The sequence below is a fragment of the Bombina bombina genome, chromosome 5 (assembly GCF_027579735.1).
Source record: "Bombina bombina isolate aBomBom1 chromosome 5, aBomBom1.pri, whole genome shotgun sequence".
NCBI lineage: Eukaryota > Metazoa > Chordata > Amphibia > Anura > Bombinatoridae > Bombina > Bombina bombina.
This window is the reverse complement of record NC_069503.1, coordinates 374,194,987-374,219,739: the sequence shown is the minus strand read 5'-3', so window position 1 is coordinate 374,219,739 and position 24,753 is coordinate 374,194,987. Positions and strand designations below refer to the sequence as shown.

At 41.9% G+C, this 24,753-nt stretch overlaps 1 protein-coding gene across 2 annotated transcripts in view; it reads right to left on the bottom strand.

Moving 5' to 3' along the window:
- Positions 1-204: 204 nt before the first annotated feature.
- BTD (biotinidase) overlaps positions 205-24,753 on the bottom strand; it is a 253,420-nt gene continuing 228,871 nt past the window's right edge. For both annotated transcript variants that reach the window (XM_053714202.1, XM_053714201.1), the window contains exon 4: positions 205-1,479. In XM_053714202.1, coding sequence (XP_053570177.1) covers positions 298-1,479 — 1,182 coding nt within the window. In that variant the 3' untranslated portion in view covers positions 205-297. The remainder of the gene's footprint in view (positions 1,480-24,753) is intronic.

Below are 24,753 nucleotides of genomic sequence, written 5' to 3'. Positions count from 1 at the left end.
GGGTGTCTTTGTCTCCTCCTGGTGGCCAGGTTCAGTATTTCCCACAAGTAATGAATGCAGCTGTGGACTTTCCCTGTACAGAAGGAAAGGAAATTATCTGGTAAGCATATTTTTTTTTTTTTTTTTTTTTACATTTTATTGCTTTTTCCACAAATAAATGTCCTGGAATGGTGGTAACAAAAGTAAATGCTAGTGCTACTGAGATTGTGACTTATTGAATATTTTATATCCCTTTCAAATAAAAAACTTTAAACGAAATAGACATAATGCTCAGTGACAATCTTGCTCATATTGTTGCTAGTCCTCATCGTACAACCTTCCATATAAAGCACCAGTCACTAATCCAGAGGACATTTTGTTTGCATGCATGTGGTAATATTTTCCTTCCCAGCCCGTGTGGTGAGGTAACACTAACGTGACATTGGATGTAAGCAGAAGGGGGAAAATGTATCCAGTGCTGAAGTTACCCCACAGCTGGAAGTTTATGACACTACTGGCATAAGTGACCTCGTGTCCACAGGTGCTGGGCTTCAAGCCACCACATTTAACCACAGCACAAATCTGAAGTGAATATGTCCCATGAACTGTGTGAAGACCATCAAATACACCCAAAGCATAAAACTCATTAGATAAAACATCTTTCTTGTAATTCAAATAACAGCAGAGTCTTCGAGCACAAACGTGCACAATTCCTTCCTTTCTGGACAGGGAAATAAAGGTGAAATTGTCATACATCATCTCAGCATGAAAGACAGATGGCAAAATGTGATCTTCTATCACTGATCTGCTGCAGGTATCTGTTTCTTCCTCCTTTTCACAAGCTGGATGGGTGGGTAGAAATTGTACTGGATCATTATGAACATAATTATTTACTGGTGAAAGTTTTACATCGGATCCAAGAGACATGTCTGTTGAGGGATTTACAGGAAGCCTGGCTACAATAAGTTTGCTATTTTCAGTCATCATGTCATAGTGGTAGAATGAGTTTGATGGACTATATATGCCACTGCCTGTCATACCCAGTGTTGTATGGTGAATGTTTGCTGCCAAAAGATTAATTTTAAATCCTGTTGCAAAGCCTCTCTGTATCTGAATGGCGGACAAAAGTGGGAGCTGATTCATCCAAGCTGTTGGATAAATTACATGTTTAACGTTGTGTTTCTCAATGAGGCTTACTGTAGGCTCGTAAAACAGTATATCAAAGCATGTCAAAATGCCAAACTTGCTGGCAAAAGGTGTGTCAAAGACCACATTCTGGACCACAGGTGGAACATCAAAACCATACTCAAAATATAAGTTTTGTTTAAAATACCTGGCTATAAGTGTGCCTTTGTCATCAAGCACAATATCTGTATTAAAATGAAATCTTCCATCTGATGGGCAAGGATAAATCAGAGGATCACAAAGCACCTTAGTCCCTAGGTTTGCCACCAAAAACATTTTGCCCTTCTTCGCTATGCAGCTAAGTCGCTGGAGAATCTAAGAAAATAGTGGTACATAAGAATAAATCAATGCTTGCTTTTAAAAGGATGACCTGCTATATAAATTTTTTTATTTTTTCCTATAATTGTGTTGGCTGCATTCTTCAACCATGAATATACAGTAGGTATTTGTGAACTTAGGTGAAGAGAAATCTCCCTGGCAACTCAATAGTCACAGATGTATTATCTTTATATACATATTTAATTAGGTGCTCACTCTTGCTTGTAATTATATGTGTTGGGATTATATTTTACAAAGAAAGGATTATTCTCATTAAAAAGGACTACCTAGCCCTCTAGCGATGCAACTATGCTGCCAGACGTTTAGGTCTCATGCTGCTTAAAATATATCAGATTAACTAAATCAGATTAGATCATCTGAGTTAAAGCACATTTATTCCCCTTAAATGACATAACATTTAAAATGAAATTCTCCATAAAACATTAAATTATGCGTAGTACAATAGCTGCAATACTTTCATTATTTATTTTACCCATTTCCCAGAAATGTAAACTTAAATTGCGCTTTTTCCAAGTCCCGCAAGTATAGGAGTCTCGTCCACACGTTGATAACTTAACCATAACATTCTACACAGTGAAAGTTTCATAAATGTAGTAGCTCATTTATATCTGTCCCTGACTGGCCATAGTAGAAGAGATAAGACTTTAAAAGAGTATGTCCCTGGACTGCAAATTATATTCTTTTGTAGTTTAATTTTTAATTTCTGATATATACAATAGAAAAAAATGGAGTTTACATAACCTTTAAAAAAACAGTAAAGTCTAAATGAAATTTCACGATTCAGATAGGGCATGCAATTTTAAACAACATTTCCAGTTTACTTCTATTACCAATTTGCTTGGTTCTTTTAGAATCCTTTTCTTATACAGAATACATAGGTAGGCTCAGGAGGAGCAATGCACTGACGGGAGCTATCTGGGGATTGGTTGCTGTACATTTAGGCCTCTTGTCATTGGCTCATCTGGTGTGGTCAGCTAGTTCCCAGTAGTGCATTGTTGCTCCTGAGCTTACTCTCCAACAAAGGGTACAAAAAACAAAAAACAAAGCAAGTTAGTTGTTTAACCCCTTAAGGAGCACAGCACTTTTCCATTTTCTGACCGTTTGGGACCAAGGCTATTTTTACATTTCTGCGGTGTTTGTGTTTAGCTGTAATTTTCCTCTTACTCATTTACTGTACCCACACATATTATATACCGGTTTTCTCGCCATTAAATGGACTTTCTAAAGATACCATTATTTTCATCATATCTTATAATTTACTATATTTTTTTTTATAAAATATGAAGAAAAAAATTGAAAAAAACAAACAAACTTTTTCTAACTTTGACCCCAAAATCTGTTACACATCTACAACCACCAAAAAACACCCATGCTAAATAGTTTCTAAATTTTGTCCTGAGTTTAGAAATACCCAATGTTTACATGTTCTTTGCTTTTTTTTCAAGTTATAGGGCCATAAATACAAGTAGCACCGCTACTCAATCACCAATGATGTACAGGGTACGTCCTTGGTCGTTAAGGACCTTTTTTGTAGGACGTACCCTATACGTTGTTGGTCGTTAAGGGGTTAAAACTGCATGCTCTATCTGAATCATGAACATTTAACGTTTGACTTTACTGTCGCTTTAACTACTGGAGTTGAACATTCTTGTCACAGGATAAGTTGCAGATTTCAGGGAATTTGATAAGATGTTGCCAAAATGCAGACACAAACATTTTCAGTGCAAAGAGAGTAAATTATGACAGCATATTCATGCATAGCAATACACTTGGGACATATTCAAAAATTATTTTCATATGCTACTTTACTATGTAATTAAACCTGAAAGTTTTAAAAATGCCAGGGGTTCATTTTTCTTTCCCTTTTGTGTCCTGTATTTCTGTATTTCCAAATTCTTATCAGATCTAAAAAAAAACCCAACAAAATGTATGCTTACCTGATAAATTTATTTATTTCCAGATGTGGTGTGTCCACAACGTCATCATTTACTGTTGGGAATATCACTCCTGGCCAGCAGGAGGAGGCAAAGAGAACGACTGTCAAACTATTAAGTATCACTTCCCTTCCTACAAACCCCAGTCATTCGACCAAAGGGTAATGGAGAAAAAGGAGTAACACAAGGTGTAGAGTCTTGAAAGAAAAGGGCGGGGTCATGGACTCACCATATCCGGAAATAAATACATTTATCAGATAAGCATACATTTTGTTCACAATGTCATCATTTACTGTTGGGAACCAATACCCAAGCTAGAGGACACAGATGACTAGGGAGGGACAAGACAGGAAGACTTAAACAGAAGGCACCACCGTTTGAAGAACCTTTCTCCCAAAAGAGGCCTCAGCCGAGGCAAAAGTATCAAATTTATAAAATTTGGAAAAAGTATGCAAAGAAGAGGACCAAGTTGCAGCCTTGCAAATCTGTTCCACAGAAGCTTTATTTTTGAAAGTCCAAGAAGAGGAAACAGCTCTCGTGGAATGAACAGTAATTCTATCAGGAGGCTGCTGTCCAGCAGTCTCATAAGCCAAATTAATTATACTTCTCAACCAGAGAGAAAGAAGTAGCAGTAGCTTTCTGACCTTTACGTTTCCTAGAGAAACAAACAAACAAACAGAGCAGAAGACTGGCGAAAATCCTTAGTTGCCTGTAGATAGAATTTAAGAGAACCCACAACATCCAAGTTGTTCTACAAACATTCATTATGAGAAGAAGGATTAGGACATAGAGAAGGAACAACAATTTCCTGATTAATATGTCTATCTGAAACAACTTTAGGAAGGAAACCTAACTTAGTATGAAGAACCACCTTATCGGCATGAAAGATAAGATAAGGCGAATCAGACTGCAAAGCTGAGAGTTCCGAGACTCTCCGAGCAGATGAGATAGCAACAAGAAACAAAACCTTCCAATATAACATTATTATTATTATCATCATCAGGTATTTGTAGAGCGCCAACAGGTTCTGCAGCGCTATGAACATGGTCGTATATAAAAAATGATTACGGATCGCCGTCGGCTCTTATGAAGGTGAACTACAAACAGCTGGGCTCATAGGCTTACATGCTATGGGGTTTTAGGGGATAGCAGTGGAGATAGGAAGGTTAGTGTAGGTTGTAAGCGTCCCTGAATAGTAGAGTCTTCAGGGAGCACTTGAAACTTTTAAAACTAGGGGAGATTCTTGTGGAGCGAGGCAGAGAGTTCCATAAGATGGGAGCCAGTCTTGAAAAATCTTGTAGACGGGAATGTGAGGAGGTAACAAGAGAAGAGGAGAGTAGGAGATCAAGAGCGGAGTGAAGGGGATGGGAGGGAGAGTATCTGGAGACAAGGTCTGAGATGAAGGGGGGAGTAATGCAATTGAGAGCTTTGTGTGTCAGAGTGAGAATTTTGTGTTTAATCCTGGAGGCAAGAGGAAGGCAGTGAAGGGATTGGCAGAGAGGTGTGGCAGAAGAAGAGTGACGTGCAAGGAAGATGAGCCTGGCAGAGACATTCATAATGGATTGTAAAGGAGCTAGGCAGCAGCTAGGGACACCAGAGAGGATAGAGTTGCAGTAGTCGAGGCGGGAAAGGATGAGAGAGTGGATTAAAATCTTTGTTGTGTCTTGTGTAAGGAAATCTCTAATTTTAGCGATGTTTTTAAGGTGGAAGCGGCAGGCTTTAGCCAAGGACTGAATGTGAGGAATGAAAGAAAGATCTGAGTCAAGTGTGACCCCAAGACATCAGGCATGTGAGGTTGGGGAAATGATGGAGTTGTCAACAGTTATAGAGACATGGGGGGGGGGGGTGAAGATTTTGGAAGAAGGGGGGAAAATAAGGAGCTCAGTTTTGGAGAGATTTAGCTTGAGGTAGTGAAAGGACATCCAAGATGAGATATGAGAGAGACAGTTAGTGACACGGGTTAGCAAGGAAGGAGATAATTCTGGTGCAGAGAGATATCGTCGGCATACAAATGATAATGAAACCCGTGGGACTTTATTAAGGAACCTAGTGAGGACGTGTAGATTGAGAAGAGAAGGGGACAGAGGACAGAGCCTTGCGGTACCCCAACAGAAAGAGGTAATGGGACGGAGGATACCCCAGAGAAGGCTACACTAAAGGTACGGTTAGACAGATAGGAAGAGAACCAAGAGAGAGCTGTGTCACAGATGCCGAAGGATTGGAGGGTATGGAGCAAAAGAGGGTGGTCAACAGTATCAAAGGCTGCAGATAGATCAAGGAGGATAAGTAGAGAGAAGTGGCCTTTTGATTTTGCTGTAAGTAGGTCGTTGGTAACCTTAACAATTGCTGTCTCTGTTGAGTAAAGGGGCAAAATCCAGATTGCAGTGGGTCAAGGAGGGAGTTTAATGTAAGGAAATGGGATAGACGTGCATATACTAACTTTTCAAGAAGCTTTGAGGCAAGAGGTAGTAGGGAAATAGGGCGGTAGTTGGATGGGGAGGTTGGATCGAGAGAAGGTTTTCTGAGGATAGGTGTGACTAATGCATGTTTAAGAGATGTGGGAACTATATCAGTGCTGAGGGAGAGGTTGAAGGTATGTATGAGTATAGGGGTAAGGGTAGAAAAGAGGGAGGGGAGTAGTTGGGAGGGGATGGGGTCAAGGGGAAAGGTAGTGATGTGAGAGGATAGTTTAAGGGCAGAAACTTCATCCTCTGTAACAGGGGCAAAAGAGCTAAATTTATGGCTATGTGGGTTTTGGATGATTGTGAGCTTTTGAGGGGGTGGGAGACCGGTAGTATGTTGAGAGCTGATTTCAGTTCTGATGGAGTCGATTTTGTTGTTGAAGTAGCTGGCAAAATCTTGGGCTGAGAGAAAAGTTGTGGTGGTAGGTGGGGGTGGACGGAGAAGAGTATTGAATATGGAGAACAGACGTTTTGGGTTTGAAGAAAGAGTAGAGATAAGAGTAGAGAAGTAATGTTGCTTATATAGATTAAGGGCAAAATAGTAAGAGTTCAAGATGAACCTTTAGTGAAGAAAGTCAGAAGAACTCCAAGATTTCCTCCAGTGTCGCTCAGCAGTATGGGAACATCTGCGTAGGTACCATGTCAGAGGAGTATGCCAGGGCTGAGGATGAGTGTATGTTTTCCGAGCTATAGTAGGTGGGGTCAGGTTATCAAGGACCGATGTAAGGGTGGAGTTATAGTGGCAGATGGATTCATCAGGACAGGAAAAGGAGGGGATGGAAGAGAGAAGAGGTTCGAGAGAGCTAGCGAGCTGTTACTGATCTAATGACTTGATTCTTCTGTGAAGTTTAGAGTGAGGGGTAGAAAGAGGTGATGGTCAGAAAGAGGAAAAGGTGAGTTTTGCATCGATAACTGAAAATCAAATCAAGGGAGTGACCATCTTTGTGAGTGGGAGAGTCAGTCCATTGTGACAGGCCGAAAGAGGAAGTGAGTTGCAGAAGTTGTTTTGCAGAGGAGGCAGTGGGATTATCAACAGGGAGGTTGAAGTCACTGAGAATGAGGGCAGGGGTATCTGAGGAAAGGAAGTAAGGTAGCCAGGCGGCAAAGTGATCTAAAAATTGCGGAGCCAGGGGGGTGGTATATGACTGCAACGCGTATAGAGAGGGGAGAGAATAAGCTAATCATGTGTGTTTTCGAATGAAGAAAATGTGAGGGAAGAGAAGGGATGTATTTGTTGAAAGGTGCAACGAGAGGAAAGTAAAATACCAACACCACCTCCTTGTCTATTGTCTGACCTAGGAGTGTGGCTGAAGTGGAGACCCCATGTGACAGTGCAGCAGAGGAAGCAGTGTCTGAAGGAGAGAGACAGAAGATTGAGAGAGTGGGAGATAAAGAGGTCATGGATAAAAGTGAGTTTGTTGCAAACAGAGCGAGAGTTCCATAGTGCACAAGTGAAGGGGGTGGTGTCTTTAGATGCAAGAGGAATAAGATTAAGGTTACCAGAGTTTTGTTTTTGAAGTCTGTTGAAGGGCACACATGGGTGTGCAGGGCAAGGAAGTTGTGGGAGACCAGAATTAGGGGAGATGTTGCCAGCAGCTAGTATGAGCAAGAGGGACATGATATGAGATGCGGATTTGCAGTAGTGAGACTGTTTTTGTGATGAGTTGTAAGGGGGAGAGTCTTTAGGAATGTGTGAATTTCATGAATACAAAAGTAAGGTGAGGTTCAGAGGGATGGGCTAATGAGCAATGCAGGTGGTGAGGGGTAAGGAGTAATTGAGTAAAGTAGTTTGTTAAACAGACTAAAGGTGGCAAAAAGGGATATTAAGATATTGTGAATTTTTTACAAAATAGTCAGACAGTGTATAACACTCAGTATTAAAAAAGAACTTGTCTTATCCCTTGTCCAATCCTTGTATAATTTGTTGTGCCTCACTTATAAATGTTCACTTAAGAGATGTGAACAAATGATCTTACTCTATTGCTATCTAACCTACATTGCTAACCCCTGCATTGCTTTTCCCATAGCAGTGATACATTTATAGGCCAGAGCATTCAGTTCAATGCAATAAATTAGGTAATGACCTGATCAAAGACAGTCAAAGGCCAATTGGGAAAATTTGTTTCAGGGTGAGTTAAGTTAAAAATAACAGACAATAGAATTCGGTGGAGGCTGTGGTTAAACCATTAGTAAAAGGATAAATGTAGGAATTAAAACAAGTATTTGCAAGGTTTGAACATCACATAGATAAAGGCAAGATATCAGCAGGGTAATTACATAATTAATTATCCAGACAAATGCAAAAAGAGAGGCTTTCAATACAGATGACACAAAAAACAGGGAAATTGGCAGGATTTGAATGCAGGGATCAATTCACATACCAAAGAGAGACTTGTAGTACAAATGACACAAAAAAACAGGGAAATTGGCAGGATTTAAATGCAGGGATCAATTCACATACCAAAGAGAGACTTGTAGTACAAATGACACAAAAAACAGGCAAATTGGCAGGATTTGAATGCAGGGATCAATTCACATACCAAAGAGAGACTTGTAGTACAAATTACACAAAAAACAGGGAAATTGGCAGGATGTGAATGCAGGGATCAATTCACATACCAGAGAGACTTGTAGTACAAATGACACAAAAAACAAGGAAATTGGCAGGATTTGAATGCAGGGATCAATTCACATACCAAAGAGAGACTTGTAGTACAAATGACACAAAAAACAGGGACATTGGCAGGATTTGAATGCAGGGATCAATTCACATACCATCGAGAGACTTGTAGTACAAATGACACAAAAACAGGGAAATTGGCAGGATTTGAATGCAGGGATCAATTCACATACCAAAGAGAATCTTGTAGTACAAATGACATAAAAAACAGGGAAATTGGCAGGATTTGAATGCAGGAATCAATTCACATACCAAAGAGAGGCTTGTAGTACAAATGACACAAAAAAACATTGTAATATTTATGGAATGCAATGGCTCAAATGGAGCCTGCTGCAAAGGAGGAGCAACAGACTTAAACACAGGCCTGATTCTGACCAAGGCCTGACAAAAAGATTACACATCTGGCACGTCCGCCAGACGCTTATGTAGCAAGATAGATAATGCAGAAATCAGACCTTTCAGGGTACTGACTGACAAAGCCTTCACCAGACCTTCCTGGAGAAAGGACAAAATCCTAGGAATCCTAACCCTACTCCAAGAGTAACCCTTGGATTCACACCAATAAAGGTATTTACGCCATACCTTATGGCAAATCTATCTAGTAACAGGCTTGCGAGCCTTAATCATGGTCTCAATGACTGACTCAGCAAAACCACGCTTAGACAGAACTAAGTGTTCAATCTCCAAGCAGTCAGCTTCAGAGAAACAAGATTTGGATTTTCTACCCTGAATAAGAAGGTCCTTCCTCAGGGGAAGTCTCCAAGTTGGGAGAGACGACATCTCCACTAGGTCTGCATACCAGATCCTGCGAGGCCACGCAGGGGCTATTAGAATCACTGATGCTCTCTCCTGATTGATACGAGCAATGACTCGTGGAAGGAGAGCAAACGGAGGAAGCAGGTATGCCAGCCTGAAATCCCAAAGGACCGCAGCGGCTAGAGCATCTATCTGATCGGACTTTGGGTCTCTTGACCTTGAACTGTACCTTGGAAGCTTGGCATTCGGCCGAGATGCCATCAAATCCAACTCCGACACCCCCCATTTGTGGGTTAAGCTGGAGAACACCTCTAGATGGAGTTCCCACTCCCCGGAATGAAAAGTTTGTCTGCTCAGGAATTCCGCTTCCCAGTTGTCCACTCCTAGAATAAGGATGGCAGACAGCAATTGTGAGCTTCCGCCCACTGAACAATCTGAGCCACCTCCTTCATGGCTAAGGAACTCTGAGTTCCCCCTTGGTGGATGATGTAAGCCACTGAGGTTATGTTGTCTGACTGGACAACTGAGGCCAAGCCATCAGAGCATTGTAAATCACTCAACTCCAAGATGTTGATGGGGATAGCAGACTCCTCCCGAGTCCAAAGTCCCTGCACCTTTAACGAGTCCCAGACTGCTCCCCAGCCCAGTAGGCTGGCGTCCATGGTCACAATCACCCAGGAATGTCTCCGAAAGCATGTGCCCTGAGACAGATGTTCCTGAGAAAACTACCACAGGAGTCTCTCATCAACTGATCCAGATCTATCCTCTGAGACAGATCCGCATGATCCCTGTTTCATTGTCTGAGCAAAATGGAATCAAGCAAAATGAATGATGTCCATGGAAGCCACCATCAGACTGATTACCTCCATACATTGAGCCACGCTTAGACAGAACTAAGTGTTCAATCTCCAAGCAGTCAGCTTCAGAGAAACAAGATTTGGATTTTCTACCCTGAATAAGAAGGTCCTTCCTCAGGGGAAGTCTCCAAGTTGGGAGGGACGACATCTCCACTAGGTCTGCATACCAGATCCTGCAAGGCCACGCAGGGGCTATTAGAATCACTGATGCTCTCTCCTGATTGATACGAGCAATGACTCGTGGAAGGAAAGCAAACGGAGGAAGCAGGTATGCCAGCCTGAAATCCCAAAGGACCGCTAGAGCATCTATCTGATCAGACTTTGGGTCTCTTGACCTTGAATTGTACCTTGGAAGCTTGGCATTCGGCCGATATGCCATCAGATCCAACTCCGACACCCCCCATTTGTGGGTTAAGCTGGAGAACACCTCTAGATGGAGTTCCCACTCCCCGGAATGAAAAGTTTGTCTGCTCAGGAATTCCGCTTCCCAGTTGTCCACTCCTAGAATAAGGATGGCAGACAGCAATTGTGAGCTTCCGCCCACTGAACAATCTGAGCCACCTCCTTCATGGCTAAGGAACTCTGAGTTCCCCCTTGGTGGATGATGTAAGCCACTGAGGTTATGTTGTCTGACTGGACAACTGAGGCCAAGCTATGAGAGCATTGTAAATCACTCAACTCCAAGATGTTGATGGGGATAGCAGACTCCTCCCGAGTCCAAAGTCCCTGCACCTTTAACGAGTCCCAGACTGCTCCCCAGCCCAGTAGGCTGGCGTCCATGGTCACAATCACCCAGGAATGTCTCCGAAAGCATGTGCCCTGAGACAGATGTTCCTGAGAAAACCACCACAGGAGTCTCTCATCAACTGATCCAGATCTATCCTCTGAGACAGATCCGCATGATCCCTGTTTCATTGTCTGAGCAAAATGGAATCAAGCAAAATGAATGATGTCCATGGAAGCCACCATCAGACTGATTACCTCCATACATTGAGCCACTGATGGCCGAACAGTAGACTGAAGAGAGGCAAGAGGAAAGAATTTTGGTTCTTCTGACCTCTGTCAGAAAAGTTTTCATCGATAGGGAATCTATTATGGTCCCTAAGAAAAATACCCTTGTAGCTGGGACAAGGGAGATTTTCTCCAGATTCACTTTCCATCCATGGGAATGAATAAAAGACAGCAAGATCTCTGTGTGAAATTTTGCTTGTTGAAAAGATGGCGTCTGAACCAATATGTCCTCCAGGTAGGGCGCCACTGCAATTTCCAGAGACCGGATCATTGCCAAGAGTGCCCCCAGAACCTTTGAGAAAACTGGGAGCTGTGGCAAGGCCAAACGGAAGAGCCACAAACTGAAAGTGTTTGTCCAGAAAGGCAAATCTCAGAAATTTGTGATGATCCCTGTGAATGGGGACATGAAGGTACGGATCCTTCAGGTCTATGGTCGTCATGAACTGACCCTCTTGCACTAAAGGAAGAATGGAATGGACAGTTTCCATCTTGAAGGACGGTACTCTGAAACTTGTTTAGACACTTCAGGTCTAAAATAGATCAGAAAGTTCCCTCTTTTTTGGGAATCACAAACAGATTGGAATAAAAACCTACACCCTGTTCCTGTACTGGAATTATCACTCTGGAAAGATCCTGTACACATTTCAAGAACGCCTCTCTTTTTATCTGGTCTACAAATAATCTTGAGAGGTGGAACTGGCCCCTGGGAGGAAAGGTCTTTAATTCTAATTTGTAACCCTGAGATACTATGTCCACAGCCCAGGGATCTGGGACATCTCGTATCCAAGCTTGAGAAAATGAAGAAAGTCTGCCCCCCACCTGATCCGATCCGATCCGAGTCAGCTGCGGGTTTATTTGATTGCTTCCCCTTGTTCCAAGACTGACTGGGTTTTCAAGAGGACTTGGACTGTTCCTGCTTGGAAGAAGAAAGGGAAGACTTACTTCTGAAGTTACGAAAGAAACGAAAATTACTCTGACGTTCTTTCAGTCTATTCTCCTTGCCTTGTGGAAGAAAAGACCATTTTCCACCCGCGATATCAGACATAATTTCTGTCAGACCGAGTCCAAACAGGGTTTTTCCCTTGTAAGGAATCGCCAGAAGCTTGGATTTAGACTTCAGCCACAATGCTCTGCGCGCTAGCACAGCAAAGCCAGATATTTTGGCTCCCAATTTAATAACTTACAGGGAAGCGTCAGCAATAAAAAGGAACTAGCTAGCTTAAGAGCCTTATGTCACACTGCTCTGCTTCCTTTCCTGTGGCTGTTGCCACAGACGCAGTCGGCTCTTTCTGATTGCTGGGGTAGGTTGCTATGGATGTGGTGGTGCTCTCGGTGCACTTGCTGCAACGTCATCCCTCTGAGCTTGCTGGAACTGTTCCTTGGTGCAAACCTGGGGCTATGAAAGTACCTCTGTTCTCTACTTACATTGCCCAAGTATAGGTGTTACTTTTCTTGCTCCTGGGTGCTGTGTACTTCATTACTGGATTGCTATTACATTAATAAACTCTGCCTGACTACTCAGCTTGCTTAACCCTAAAGTGCTGGATTGCCTTAACGTTGCTGAACTCTGCCTGTCTCACCATTCTGCCTGCTTAACCCCTGAACTGTTGGATTGCTATACTGGTACCGAACTCTGCCTGCCTGACCATTATATTGGTTTATTCCTTAACTGTTATATTACTGGATTTAATTTTTTGCTGACTCCTGCATGTTCCTGGTCCTTCTATTGGTTTACCCCTGAACTGCCTTACTACTGGATTTCCTTCCTGTTTCCACTAAGGACTACCATGCCTATGGTGAGTACTGCTTACCTCATTTCACAAACTTTCTCTGCTCTGGGATATTTCCTATCATTCCACTTGATGCCGGGATAAGAAGACTACTGGTTTGGTCTGTTAGAGGAATATTCCACGAGCATTACATTATACTTGGGTCATGGACCCAAATGAGGTGGCAAGAGCAGTCTCTCTTCAAGGACAGATGCTGGTAACCCAAATACTACACACTTGCAGAATGTGGATTCTAAACTAAAGGCTATAACCGCTATGCTCTCCTCACTAGTTGCAGAAAAGAATGCTGCTCCTGTTGTTACACAGCCGGTCCCTGTTCCTAGTGCTGCAACTTCTTCCCCTGCTTCTGAAAGTATACCCTGGAAACCATTGCCTGACAAATATGATGGGACTACTGATTGTAGGGGTTTTCTCAACCAGTGCCTGCTGCACTTTCACAATGATCCTCACACCTTCCAGTCTCATCAGTCTAAGATCACTTTTATTATTTCTTTATTGAAAGACAAGGCCCTAGCCTAGGTCTCTCCCCTTTTGAAACAGAGCGCTCAACTCCTGAACGATGCTGATGCCTTTATTTCTGCTTTATCATCTGTGTTTGGGTACTCTGGCCGCACTTCTGCTGCAGAGTTTTCTCTCCTGGATCTCTGCCAGAGCAATAGAACTGTGGCACAATACGCCATCGAGTTTTGCACCTTGACACTTGAGACCAGTTGGTATGGCAGTGCTCTAAAGGCGGCCTTTAGGAGAGGTTTGCATGAACGCATCAAGGACGAACTTACTTATCGTGATGTTCCTTCTTCCCTGGAGGAATTTATTACAGTTTGTATCAGTCTAGATTCTCGCTTCCAGGAGAGACAAGCTAAGAGAGACAGAACTCGTAGAATCCTTCCCTCTTGTCCTCTTACTCGTCCGGTCTCTAGACTATCCTCTACCCCCTCAGCACCTCCAGTAACCTCTATAGAGGAACCCATGGATCTCTCCTCCCTCAAGCCCTCTTCTGAAAGGCAGAGAAGGAGATTGGGACTGTGTTTCTATTATGGTTCTAACTCACACCAGCTTAAGAATTGTGATATTCTGCCAGGAAAAGTCAATGCTTAGGAGGAAAATATTGGGGAACCTCTAAGCGTGGTCACTACTAAATGCCCTCACTCCTCTCGGATCCTGGTACCTGTTACCTTGACCTCCCTTCAGACTTCTGTCCATGTCCTAGCCTTTAGTGATTCAGGGGCAGCTGGAAATTTTCTTGATCACTGTACACAATCCACAGTTTGACTGGGCTGAGGGACCGCTGGCCTCCTGGGGTACATCCTGCTTCCACTCCTGCCTTGCTGAAGTTTCTCCTCTGCACCTCATCCTCATAGCCAGTCTACAGACACCTTCAAGCCTTCCCTCAGTATATGTGGATTTCACAGATGTGTTTGAAAAGAAAGCAGCTGATGTGCTGCCACCCCACCGTCCTTACGACTGCAAAATCAGCCTCTTTCCTGGAGCCCCACTTCCTAAAGGGAGGACTTATCCACTCTCCAAAGCTGAAACCAAGTCCATGGAGGACTATATTCAAGAAAACCTAGCTAAAGGTTTTATTCGCCCTTCCTCTTCACCTGCCGGGGCTGGCTTCTTTTTCCTCAGTAAGAAGGATGGTGGGCTCAGACCCTGTATTGACTACAGAGCCATAAACAACATCACTATCAAGAATCGTTATCCCATTCCTTTGATCACTGAACTTTACGATTCACTTCAGAATGCTCCCTACTTCACTAAGCTAGACCTACGTGGGGTGTACAATCTTATTCGTTTTTTTCCCAGGGCATGAATGGAAGACTGCCTTCAACACGAGATCAGGGCATTACGAATACCTCTTAATCCCCTTTAGGCTGTGTAATGCCCCTGCAGTCTTTCAAGCATTTGTCAACGATGTCTTCTGTGACCACCTCAATCGCACTGTCATAGTCTATCTGGATGACATCCTTATTTTCTCCTCCACCCTGGAGGAGCATCATGAACACGTAAGACAGGTACTTCTTCGCCTCAGGGACAATTCTCTGGTAGCCAAACTGGAGAAATGTGAGTTTGATCAAGTTCAGATCTAGTTCCTTGGTTATGTCATCTCAAAGGAGAGTTTTGCCATGGATCCTTCTAAGCTTACCGCAGTTCTGGAATGGCCTCAACCCACCTCATTAAAAGAACTACAGAGATTCCTGGGGTTTTCCGATTATTACCGCAAGTTTATAAAGAACTCTTCCCAAGTAGTTGCTCCACTCACTGAGTTGACTAAACGGAACAAAACACTGCAAGAATTGGCCCACCTGAAGCCATGGATGCCTTCTCTCGTCTGAAAAAGGCCTTTTGTTCTGCTCCTGTACTCCGCCATCCTGATCCTGACCTGCAGTTCACTTTAGAGGTCGATGCCTCCGAGATAGGAGCTGGAGCAGTCTTAACCCAAAGGGATCCTTTAACCTCCAAGTTGCACCGTGTAGCCCTTTCCTCCAAACGCTTTCCTCCTGCTGAGAGGACTTACGATGTGGGGAATCGTAAATTAGGGCCCAGATATATCGGCCCTTATAGAGTCCTTAAAAGACTGTCTCCTGTTGCCTATAAAGTGGCCTTGCCCAGAACCCTTCGCATACACCCAGTCTCTCACTGCTCAAGCCCTATATAAAGAACAGATATACTCGGCTCAGACCTCCTCCTCGTCCACTCTTATATCATGGTGAACCTGAGTACAAGGTTGCAAAGATACTGGACTCCAGATACAAGCGCAGGCAACTGCAGTACCTCATGCATTGGAAGGCTTACTCTGTGGCAGATCATTCCTGGATTCCTGCCCCTGATATACATGCTCTTTCTTTGGTCTCCAGGTTTCACTCTGTTCATCCCTTCAAGCCACGTTAGGGTCCCAGAGGTACCCTTTGAGAAGGGGGCTCTGTCATACTGCTCTGCTCTCTTTCCTGTGGCCGTTGCCTTGGAGGAAGTCGGCTCTTTCCGTTGCTGGGGTGGTTGCTATGGACGCGGCGGTGCTCTGGGCACACTTGCTGCAACGTATCCCTCTGAGTCTCCTGGAACTGTTCCTTGGTGCAAACCTGGGGCTATGCAAGTACCTTTGTTATCTACTTACATTACCCAAGTATAGGTGTTACTTTTCGTGCTCCTGGGTGCTGTGTACTTTATTACTGGATTGCTATTATGTTATTGAACTGTGCCTGTCTGACTACTCTGCTTGTTTAGCCCTTAAAGTGCTGGATTGCAATAATGTTACTGAACTCTGCCTGTCTGACTACTCTGCTTGCTTAACCCTAAAGTGCTGGATTGCCTTAACGTTGCTGAACTCTGCCTGTCTCACCACTCTGCCTGCTTAACCCCTGAACTGTTGGATTGCTATACTGGTACCGAACTCTGCCTGCCTGCCCATTCTATTGGTTTACCCCTGAACTGTTATATCACTGGATTTCCTTTTGTTGCTGACTCCTGCCTGTTCCTGGTCCTTCTATTGGTTTACCCCTGAACTGACTTACTACTGGATTTCCTTCTTGTTGCCGCTAAGGACTAACAACAAAAGTCCAAGGAAGAAGGCCAAGACGGCTCAAAAAACACAACAGCTTTATTGGATAAAAATGAACCAACGTGGGCTACACAACATACAAAAAGTTTAAAAGCGATTAAGAGCAACACACATCCCAGGCAAAGGACACATCTTGGGTTTACCCCGTACTCAAAGAGGAAGTTTGGCGGAGCTTGTAAAACACTGTTGTTGATGTGTTTTCCTCACAGAGGTTTTGCTGCTGGACAATAGATTGCTGACTGGGACTGTATCGTAAGTGAATCATTCCTTACCACTTATTCACAGCTCCCTTTTTGCATATGAACAAACTTTCATAACTCTGTATTTACCCTGGCTAACCGGAACATTATGCTATAGTGGGGCAGGGCTAGTGCTGTTACGCTGATTGCTGTCGATGCCGCTAAGGACTACTCTGCCTACTGTGAGTACTGCTTACCTCATTTTACAAACTTTCTCTGCTCTGGGATATTTCCTATCATTCCACTTGATGCCGGGATAAGAAGACTACTGGCCAAGTTTGGTCTGATAGAGGAATATACTACAAGCATTACACCTTAATCCTGTCTTGGATCTCCTCTAAGGAAGTTTCTACCTGAAGAGATTTGGATAAAGCATCAAACCAATAGGCTGCCACACTTGTCACAGTGGCAATACACACTGCAGGTTGCCATTGGAGACCTTGATGAACATATATTTTCTCCAAATAAGCCTCCAGCTTTTTGTCCATTGGATCCTTAAAGGAGCAGCTATCCTCAATAGGAATAGTAGTTCTTGTAGCCAGAGTAAAAAAGGCCCCTTCTACTTTAGGAACCGTTTGCCATGACTCTTTAATGGAGTCAGCAACAGGAAACATCTTTTTAAAGACAGGAGATGGGGAGAAAGGTATTCCCGGCCTCTCCCATTCCTGTGCTATAATCTCCATGGCACGGTCTGGCACAGGAAAAACCTCCACAGAGGAAGGAACATCAAAGTATTTATTAAGTTTACTAGACTTCTTAGAGTTAACAGCAACATAGTTGTCGGAGTCGTCCAAGGTAGCTAACACCTCCTTTAAAAGTACACAGAGGTATTTAAGCTTAAATCTGAAAGATACAACTTCAGCATAAGATGAAGGAATTATACTGTCTGAATATGAGATTTCATCCTCAGACTTATGAGAAAGAGCAACTTGGGTAGCCAAAACTGAATCAGAAACCTTGCTATCTGAATCTTTAAATTTTCTCTTGCATTTTCCCTGTAGCATGGTAATGGAAGCTAATGCTGCAGATACCACAGAGGATACATGGGCAGCAATTTCTGCTTGAAAATACACTCCTCCAGGAGATTGAGAGGAACCGCACACCACTGCATGTGATGTTATTAAAGCTTGGGACGTTTGAGGAGGAGGCTGTGTCAAAACCTGAACAGCATCATCCTGAGAGACAGTTGGCTCAGAGATAAAAAAAAAATGTATCTTTATTTTTTAACGTCCTCTCTATACATGAGAAAATTGCAAGGGTGGCACAACTTAACTATTTAAACAAAGAATACACCAGTCCATGGGAGCAGGATCCTGAGCCATTATGTGTAGAATTTTTTTTCAAACAAAATAAACCAAAAAAAATAAATATTTAGGTACTGTCCCTTTAAGAAACAAGGTAAAATACTTGCTAGAAACAATCCGCTTTTAAAATATTCCAGATAAGGCTTAATTTTGAGGTCTTAACTTGGACTGTTCCTTTGCAGATTTCTAGAATACCTTATAAATGGCAAAAATGCTAGAAACAAACCACTTTCTTAATAAAAAAAACCTGTGCACACTCTACACCTTAGTCACTGACTCCTTTTGACGATCGGATGCCAGAAACTCTGCAGAGAGGCAGATGCAACCGCTCCGAAGTGCTACTGAAGAGCGCAATACATAGAAGCTGTGCAACTACTTTCAGCACCCGCTTCCGTCAAAATGGTAACATTTTGTAAATATATGCAAAGAAGACCAAGTTGCTCCTTTGCAAATCTGTTCAACTGAAGCTTCATTCTTAAAAGCCCAAGAAGTGGTAACTGATCTAGTAGAATGAGCTGTAATTCTCTGAAGCGAAGATTGTCCTGCCTCTTTCTAAATAAGCCTTGTGAATCAAAAGCTTTAACCAAGATGCCAAAGAAATGGCAGAGGCTTTCTGACCTTTCCTAGGACCAGAAAAAATAACAAATAGACTAGAAGACTTCCTGAAATCTTAGTAGCTTCGACATAATATTTCAAAGCTCTTACAACATCCAAAGAATGTAAAGATCTTTCAAGAGTATTCTTGGGATTAGGACACAAGGAAAGAACAACAATTTCCCTACTAATGTTGTTAGAATTCACAATCTTAGGAAGAAATTTAAATGAAGTCCGCAAAAAAGCCTTATCCTGATAGAAAATCAGAAAAGGAGACTCACAAGAGAGAGCAGACAATTCAGAAACTCTTCTAGCTGAAGAGATAGCAAAAAAAACAACACTACTCCAAGAAAGTAGTTAAATATCCAAAGAACGCATAGGCTCAAAAAGTGGAGCCTGCAAAGCCTTCAAAACCAAATTAAGACTCCAAGGAGGAGAGAGTGATTTAACAACAGGCTTGATACGAACCAAAGCCTGAACAAAACAGTGAATATTAGGAAGTTTAGCAATCTTTCTATGAAATAAAACAGAAAGAGCAGAAAATTTGTCCCTCAAAGGTACTTGCAGACAAACCTTTATCCAAACCATGCTGAACACACTGTAAAATTCTAGGAATGCTAAAAGAATGCCAAGAGAATTTATGAGAAAAACACCATGAAATATAGGTTTTCCAAACCCGATAATAAATCTTCCTTTAAACAGACTTTCGAGCCTGTAGCATAGTATTAATTACCGAGTCAGAGAAACCTCTATGACTAAGTACTAAGCGTTCAATTTCCATATCTTCAAATTTAGCGAAGGTCCAGCCTTAAGGGAAGTGACCAAGGTTGGCAACTGGACATCCGGACAAGATCCGCATACCAAAACCTGTGAGGCCATGCTGGTGCTATCAGAAACACATGCGATTGCTCCAATATTATCTTAGAGATCACCCTTGGAAGAAGAACTAGAGGCAGAAAAATGTAAGCAGGTTCGTAAAACCAAGGAACTAACGCATCCACCCTCTCCGTCTGAGGATCCCTGGACTTGGAAAGGTACCTGGTAAGCTTCTTGTTTAGATGGGAAGCCATCAGATCTATTTCGGGGAGACCCCACATCAGTACAATCTGACAAAATACATCTGGATGGAGAGACCACTCTCCTGGATGTAAGGACTGACGACTGAGATAATCCGCTTCATAATTCTCTACACCTGGGATATGTATTGCAGAAATTAGACAGGAGTTGGATTCCACCCAAGAAATTAACCGAGACGCTTCTTTCATCACTAAAGGACTGCGAGCCCCCCTTGATGATTGACATATGTAACAGTTGTGATATTGTCTGTCTGAAAACGAATGAATAATTCTCTCGTTAATAGCGGCCAAGCCTGAAGAGCCCTGAAAATAGCACGGAGTTCTAAAATATTGATTGGTAACCTCGCCTCTAGAGAATTCCAAACTCCTTGTGCTGTCAGAAACCTACAGACAGCTCCCCAACCTGTGAGACTTGCATCTGTTGAAATCACAGTCCAGGAAGGACAAACAAAAGAGGCCCCTTGAATAATCCAATGATGGACTAACCACCAGGACAGAGAGAGTTGAATGTTGGGATTTAAGTATATCAACTGTGATATCCGAGTATAAACCCTGCACCATTTATTCAGCATGCAAAGCTGCAGAAATCTCATATGAAAAGGAGCAAAGGGGATCTCGTCTGATACTGTAGTCATGAGACCTAAAACTTCCATGCACATAGCCACTGAAGGGAATGTTTGAGACTGAAGGTTTCGACAGGCAGAAACCAATTTCATTTGTCTCTTGTCTGTTAAAGACAGAGTCATGGACACTGAATCTATCTGGAAACCTAAAAAGGTGACCCTTGTCTAAGGAATCAAGGAACTCTTTGGTAAATTGATGCTCCAACCATGTCTTTGAAGAAACAACACAAGTTGATTTGTATGAGATTCTGCTAAATGAAAAGATTGAGCCTGTACCAAGATATCGTCTAAATAAGGAAACACTGCAATACCCTGATAAGTAACCTAGATGTAGATACCATGTGAGCATTCCATGATGTGAGCCATAAAGCTCATCTAGCTAAAATAGCTAAAGACATAGATTTAACATTAATCTTGATGATACAAAAAATAGCATCACAGATAAAATGATTAGCATGTTGAAGCAAACATACAATGCTATGCAAATCAGAGTCTTTTTCCCGTTGTGCTAAGCAATCCAACCAAAAAGTTGATGCAGCCGCAACATCAGCCATAGAAATGGCAGGTTTGAGCATATAGCCATATGCAAATAAGCTTTCCTTAGATAAGATTCAATCTTTCTATCTAAAGGATCCTTAAAAAAAAGTACTATCTTCCATAGGAATAGTAGTACGTGTAGCAAGACTAAAAATAGCCCCATCAACCTTAGGGACATTTTCACAAAACTCTAATTTAGACACAGGCAAAGGATACAACTTTTTAAACCTTGAAGAAGGAACAAAAAGAAGGAACAAAAAGAAGTACCAGGCTTAGACCATTCATAAGCAATCACATCAGAAATAGCATCAGGAACAGGAAAAACCTCAGAAGTAGTCACAGGAGGTTTATAGACAGAATTTAAACGTTTACTGGATTTATTATCAAGAGGACCAGACTCCTCAATATCCAAAGTTATCAACACTTCTTTTAACAAAGAACGAATATGCTCAATCTTAAAAAGATAAGATGATTTATCAGTATCAACGTCTGAAGTCGGATCTTCTGAGTCAGAGAGATCCTCAGCAGTGGAGGATATATCAGTATGTTGACGATCATTACAAATTTCATCAGTATTATGATGTTTTAAAAGACTACGTTTATTTGAAGGCGGTATAACAGCCATAGCCTTCTGTATCGCCTCAGCAATATCATTCTTCATATCAACAGGGATATCATGTACTTTAGATGTTGAAGGAACAACAGATACTGTACTAGCACTAATAGAAACCTTTTCTGCATGCAAAAGCTTATCATGACAACTGTTACATACTATAGTTGGAGATATGATCTCCACTAACTTACAACAGATACACCTAGCTTTGGTAGAACTGTGTTCAGGTAGCATGGTTCCTACAGCAGCTTCTGAGACAGGATCAGATTGAGACATCTTGTAAAATGTAAAAAATAAAATAAAAATATTTAACAGAAATATATTTTCTTTCATGTAATTAGCAAGAGTCCATGAGCTAGTGACTTAAGGGATATACATACCTACCAGGAGGGCCAAAGTTTCCCAAACCTCAAAATGCCTATAAATACACCCCTCACCACACCCACAATTCAGTTTTACAAGTAAGTTTGTGCTAGATTCTACGTTGATATGCGCTTTGCAGCAGGCTGAAGCCCGGTTTTCCTCTCAGAGTGCAGTGAATGTCAGAGGGATGTGAAGAGAGTATTGCCTATTTGAATACAATGGTCTTCCTCTAGGGGATCTATTTCATAGGTTCGCTGTTATCGGTCGTAGAGATTTCTTCTCCTACCTCCCTTTTCAGATCGACGATATACTCTTATATACCATTACCTCTACTGATTCTCGTTTCAGTACTGGTTTGGCTATCTACTATATGTAGATGAGTGTCTTGGGGTAAGTAAGTCTTATTTTTTATGACACTCTAAGCTATGCTTGGGCACTTTATATGTAAAGTTCTAAATATATGTGTTTAAACTTATATTTGCCATGATTCAGGATAATCAGAATTCCTTCATTCAGACTGTCAGTTTCATTATTTGGGATAATGCATATGAATAAATATTTTTTTCTTACCTTGAAAATTTTCAATTGACTTTTTTTCCCTGCGGGCTGTTAGGCTTCCGGGGGCTGAAAATGCTTCAATTTATTGCGTCATTCTTGGCGCAAACTTTTTTGGCGCAAAATTTTGTAATTTCCGGCGCCGTAGTTGACGCCGGAAGTTTGTAGTTACGTCCTTTTTTGACGCATGTGTATTCAGACTTTTTTGCGCCAAAAAATGTGGGCGTCGTTTTCGGCGTCAGAGGATGTGGCGTCATACTTGGCGCCAAAAAATATGGGCGTTGTACTTTGCGCCAATAATGTGGGCGTCATACTTGGCGCCAAAAATGTGGGCGTCATACTTGTTCCACTTTTTTTCTCACATTATTTAAGTCTCACTTTTTTGTTGCTTCTGGTTGCTAGAGGCTTGTTTATTTTGCATTTTTTCCCATTCCTGAAACTGTCATTTAAGGAATTTGATAATTTTGCTTTATATGTTGTTTTTTCTATTACATATTGCAAGATGTCACAACCTGACCCTGGATCAGAATGCTGGTTCTACCAAAGTTAAGTGCATTTGTTGTAAACTTTTGGTAACTGTTCCTCCGGCTGTAATCCAATGCAGATAATGTCTCCATTAGTAATAATCCTTTACCTGTTGTTGTTCCTTCAACATCTAATGTTCAGGATGTCCCTGTTAATGTAAAATAATTTGTTTCTAATTCCATTAGGAAGGCTCTGTCTGTTATTCCTCCTTCCAGTAAACGTAAAAGGTCTTTTAAAACTTCTCATATTTCGGATTAATTTTTAAGTGACCGCCATCATTCTGACTTATCTGTTTCTGATGAGGATCTATCTGGTTCAGAAGATTCTGCCTCAGATATTGATACTGATAAATCTTCATATTTGTTTAAGATGGAGTTTATTCGTTCTTTACTTAAAGAAGTGTTGATTGCATTAGATATGGAGGAATCTAGTCCTCATGACACTAAATCTGCTAAGCATTTAAATTCAGTTTTTAAACCTCATGTAGTTATTCCAGACGTTTTTCCAGTCCCTGATGCTATTTCAGAAGTGATTTCTAGGGAATGGAATAGTCTGGGTACTTCATTTACTCCTTCTCCAAGGTTTAAGAAATTGTACCCTGTGCCTTCTGATAGATTAGAGCTTTGGGACAAAATCCCCAAAGTTGATGGGGCTATCTCTACTCTTGCTAAGCGTACTACTATTCCTACGGCAGATAGTACTTCCTTTAAGGATCCTTTAGATAGGAAGCTTGAACCCTTCCTAAGGAGAGCTTATTTATGTTCAGGTAATCTTCTTAGACCTGCTATTTCTTTGGCTGATTTTGCTGCAGCTTCCACTTTTTGGTTGGAGGCTTTAGCGCAACAAGTATCAGACCATAATGCTTATAGCATTGTTAAACTTCTTCAACATGCTAATAACTTTGTGATGCCATTTTTGATATCATTAGAATTGATGTCAGGTATATGTCTTTAGCTATTATAGCTAGAAGAGCTTTATGGCTTAAATCTTGGAATGCAGATATGACTTCTAAGTCAACTTTGCTTTCTCTCTCTTTCCAAGGTAATAAATTATTTGGTTCTCAGTTGGATTCAATAATCTCAACTGTTCCTTGGCATGTAAGATACGCAGTAACCCTAACATCGCAGGCTTGAGAGCACAAAGAGCACAAATTAGCTATGTATGCTGATGATATCTTGGTTATACTATCAGATACCTCAACCTCACTAACTGCACTGATATCAGAATTTGTGGATTATGGGAAAGTAAAAAAAAATGGAAAAATAAATCCATTACGTGGATGGGCCGAATCCATGTAGTCAAGATGAATATTCTGCCGAGAGTACTGTATGTGATGCAGACAATCCCTCTCATGGCTGCAATGCATTTCATACATCAGATTCAATCAGAGATTGAAGCATATATTTGGAATGGGATAAGGCCGAGAGTTCGGAAAAAAACACTGTACCTACCCAGAGACGGGGGAGGAGCAGGGGTCCCACTACTGAAAGTATATTTTAAGGCGATAATCATCCAACGTTTGGTCCAATGGTGTCACAATGGAGCTGACAGAGCCTGGATTGAGCTAGATCGTGAAATCCTGCAGAGAGGAAATGTAGGATCGCATGCATGGGTTTCGGCGCAAAACCGGAACCCAATGATCGGTCATTATCCTTTGCTGGAGGACGTCTTCAGGATTTGGGATGCATTGATCAAACAAGATGAAAGTTTTTCATCCACAAATTCCCCAGTCACACCGGTCTTTGAGAATCCGGATAATGGCCTGGCATTTA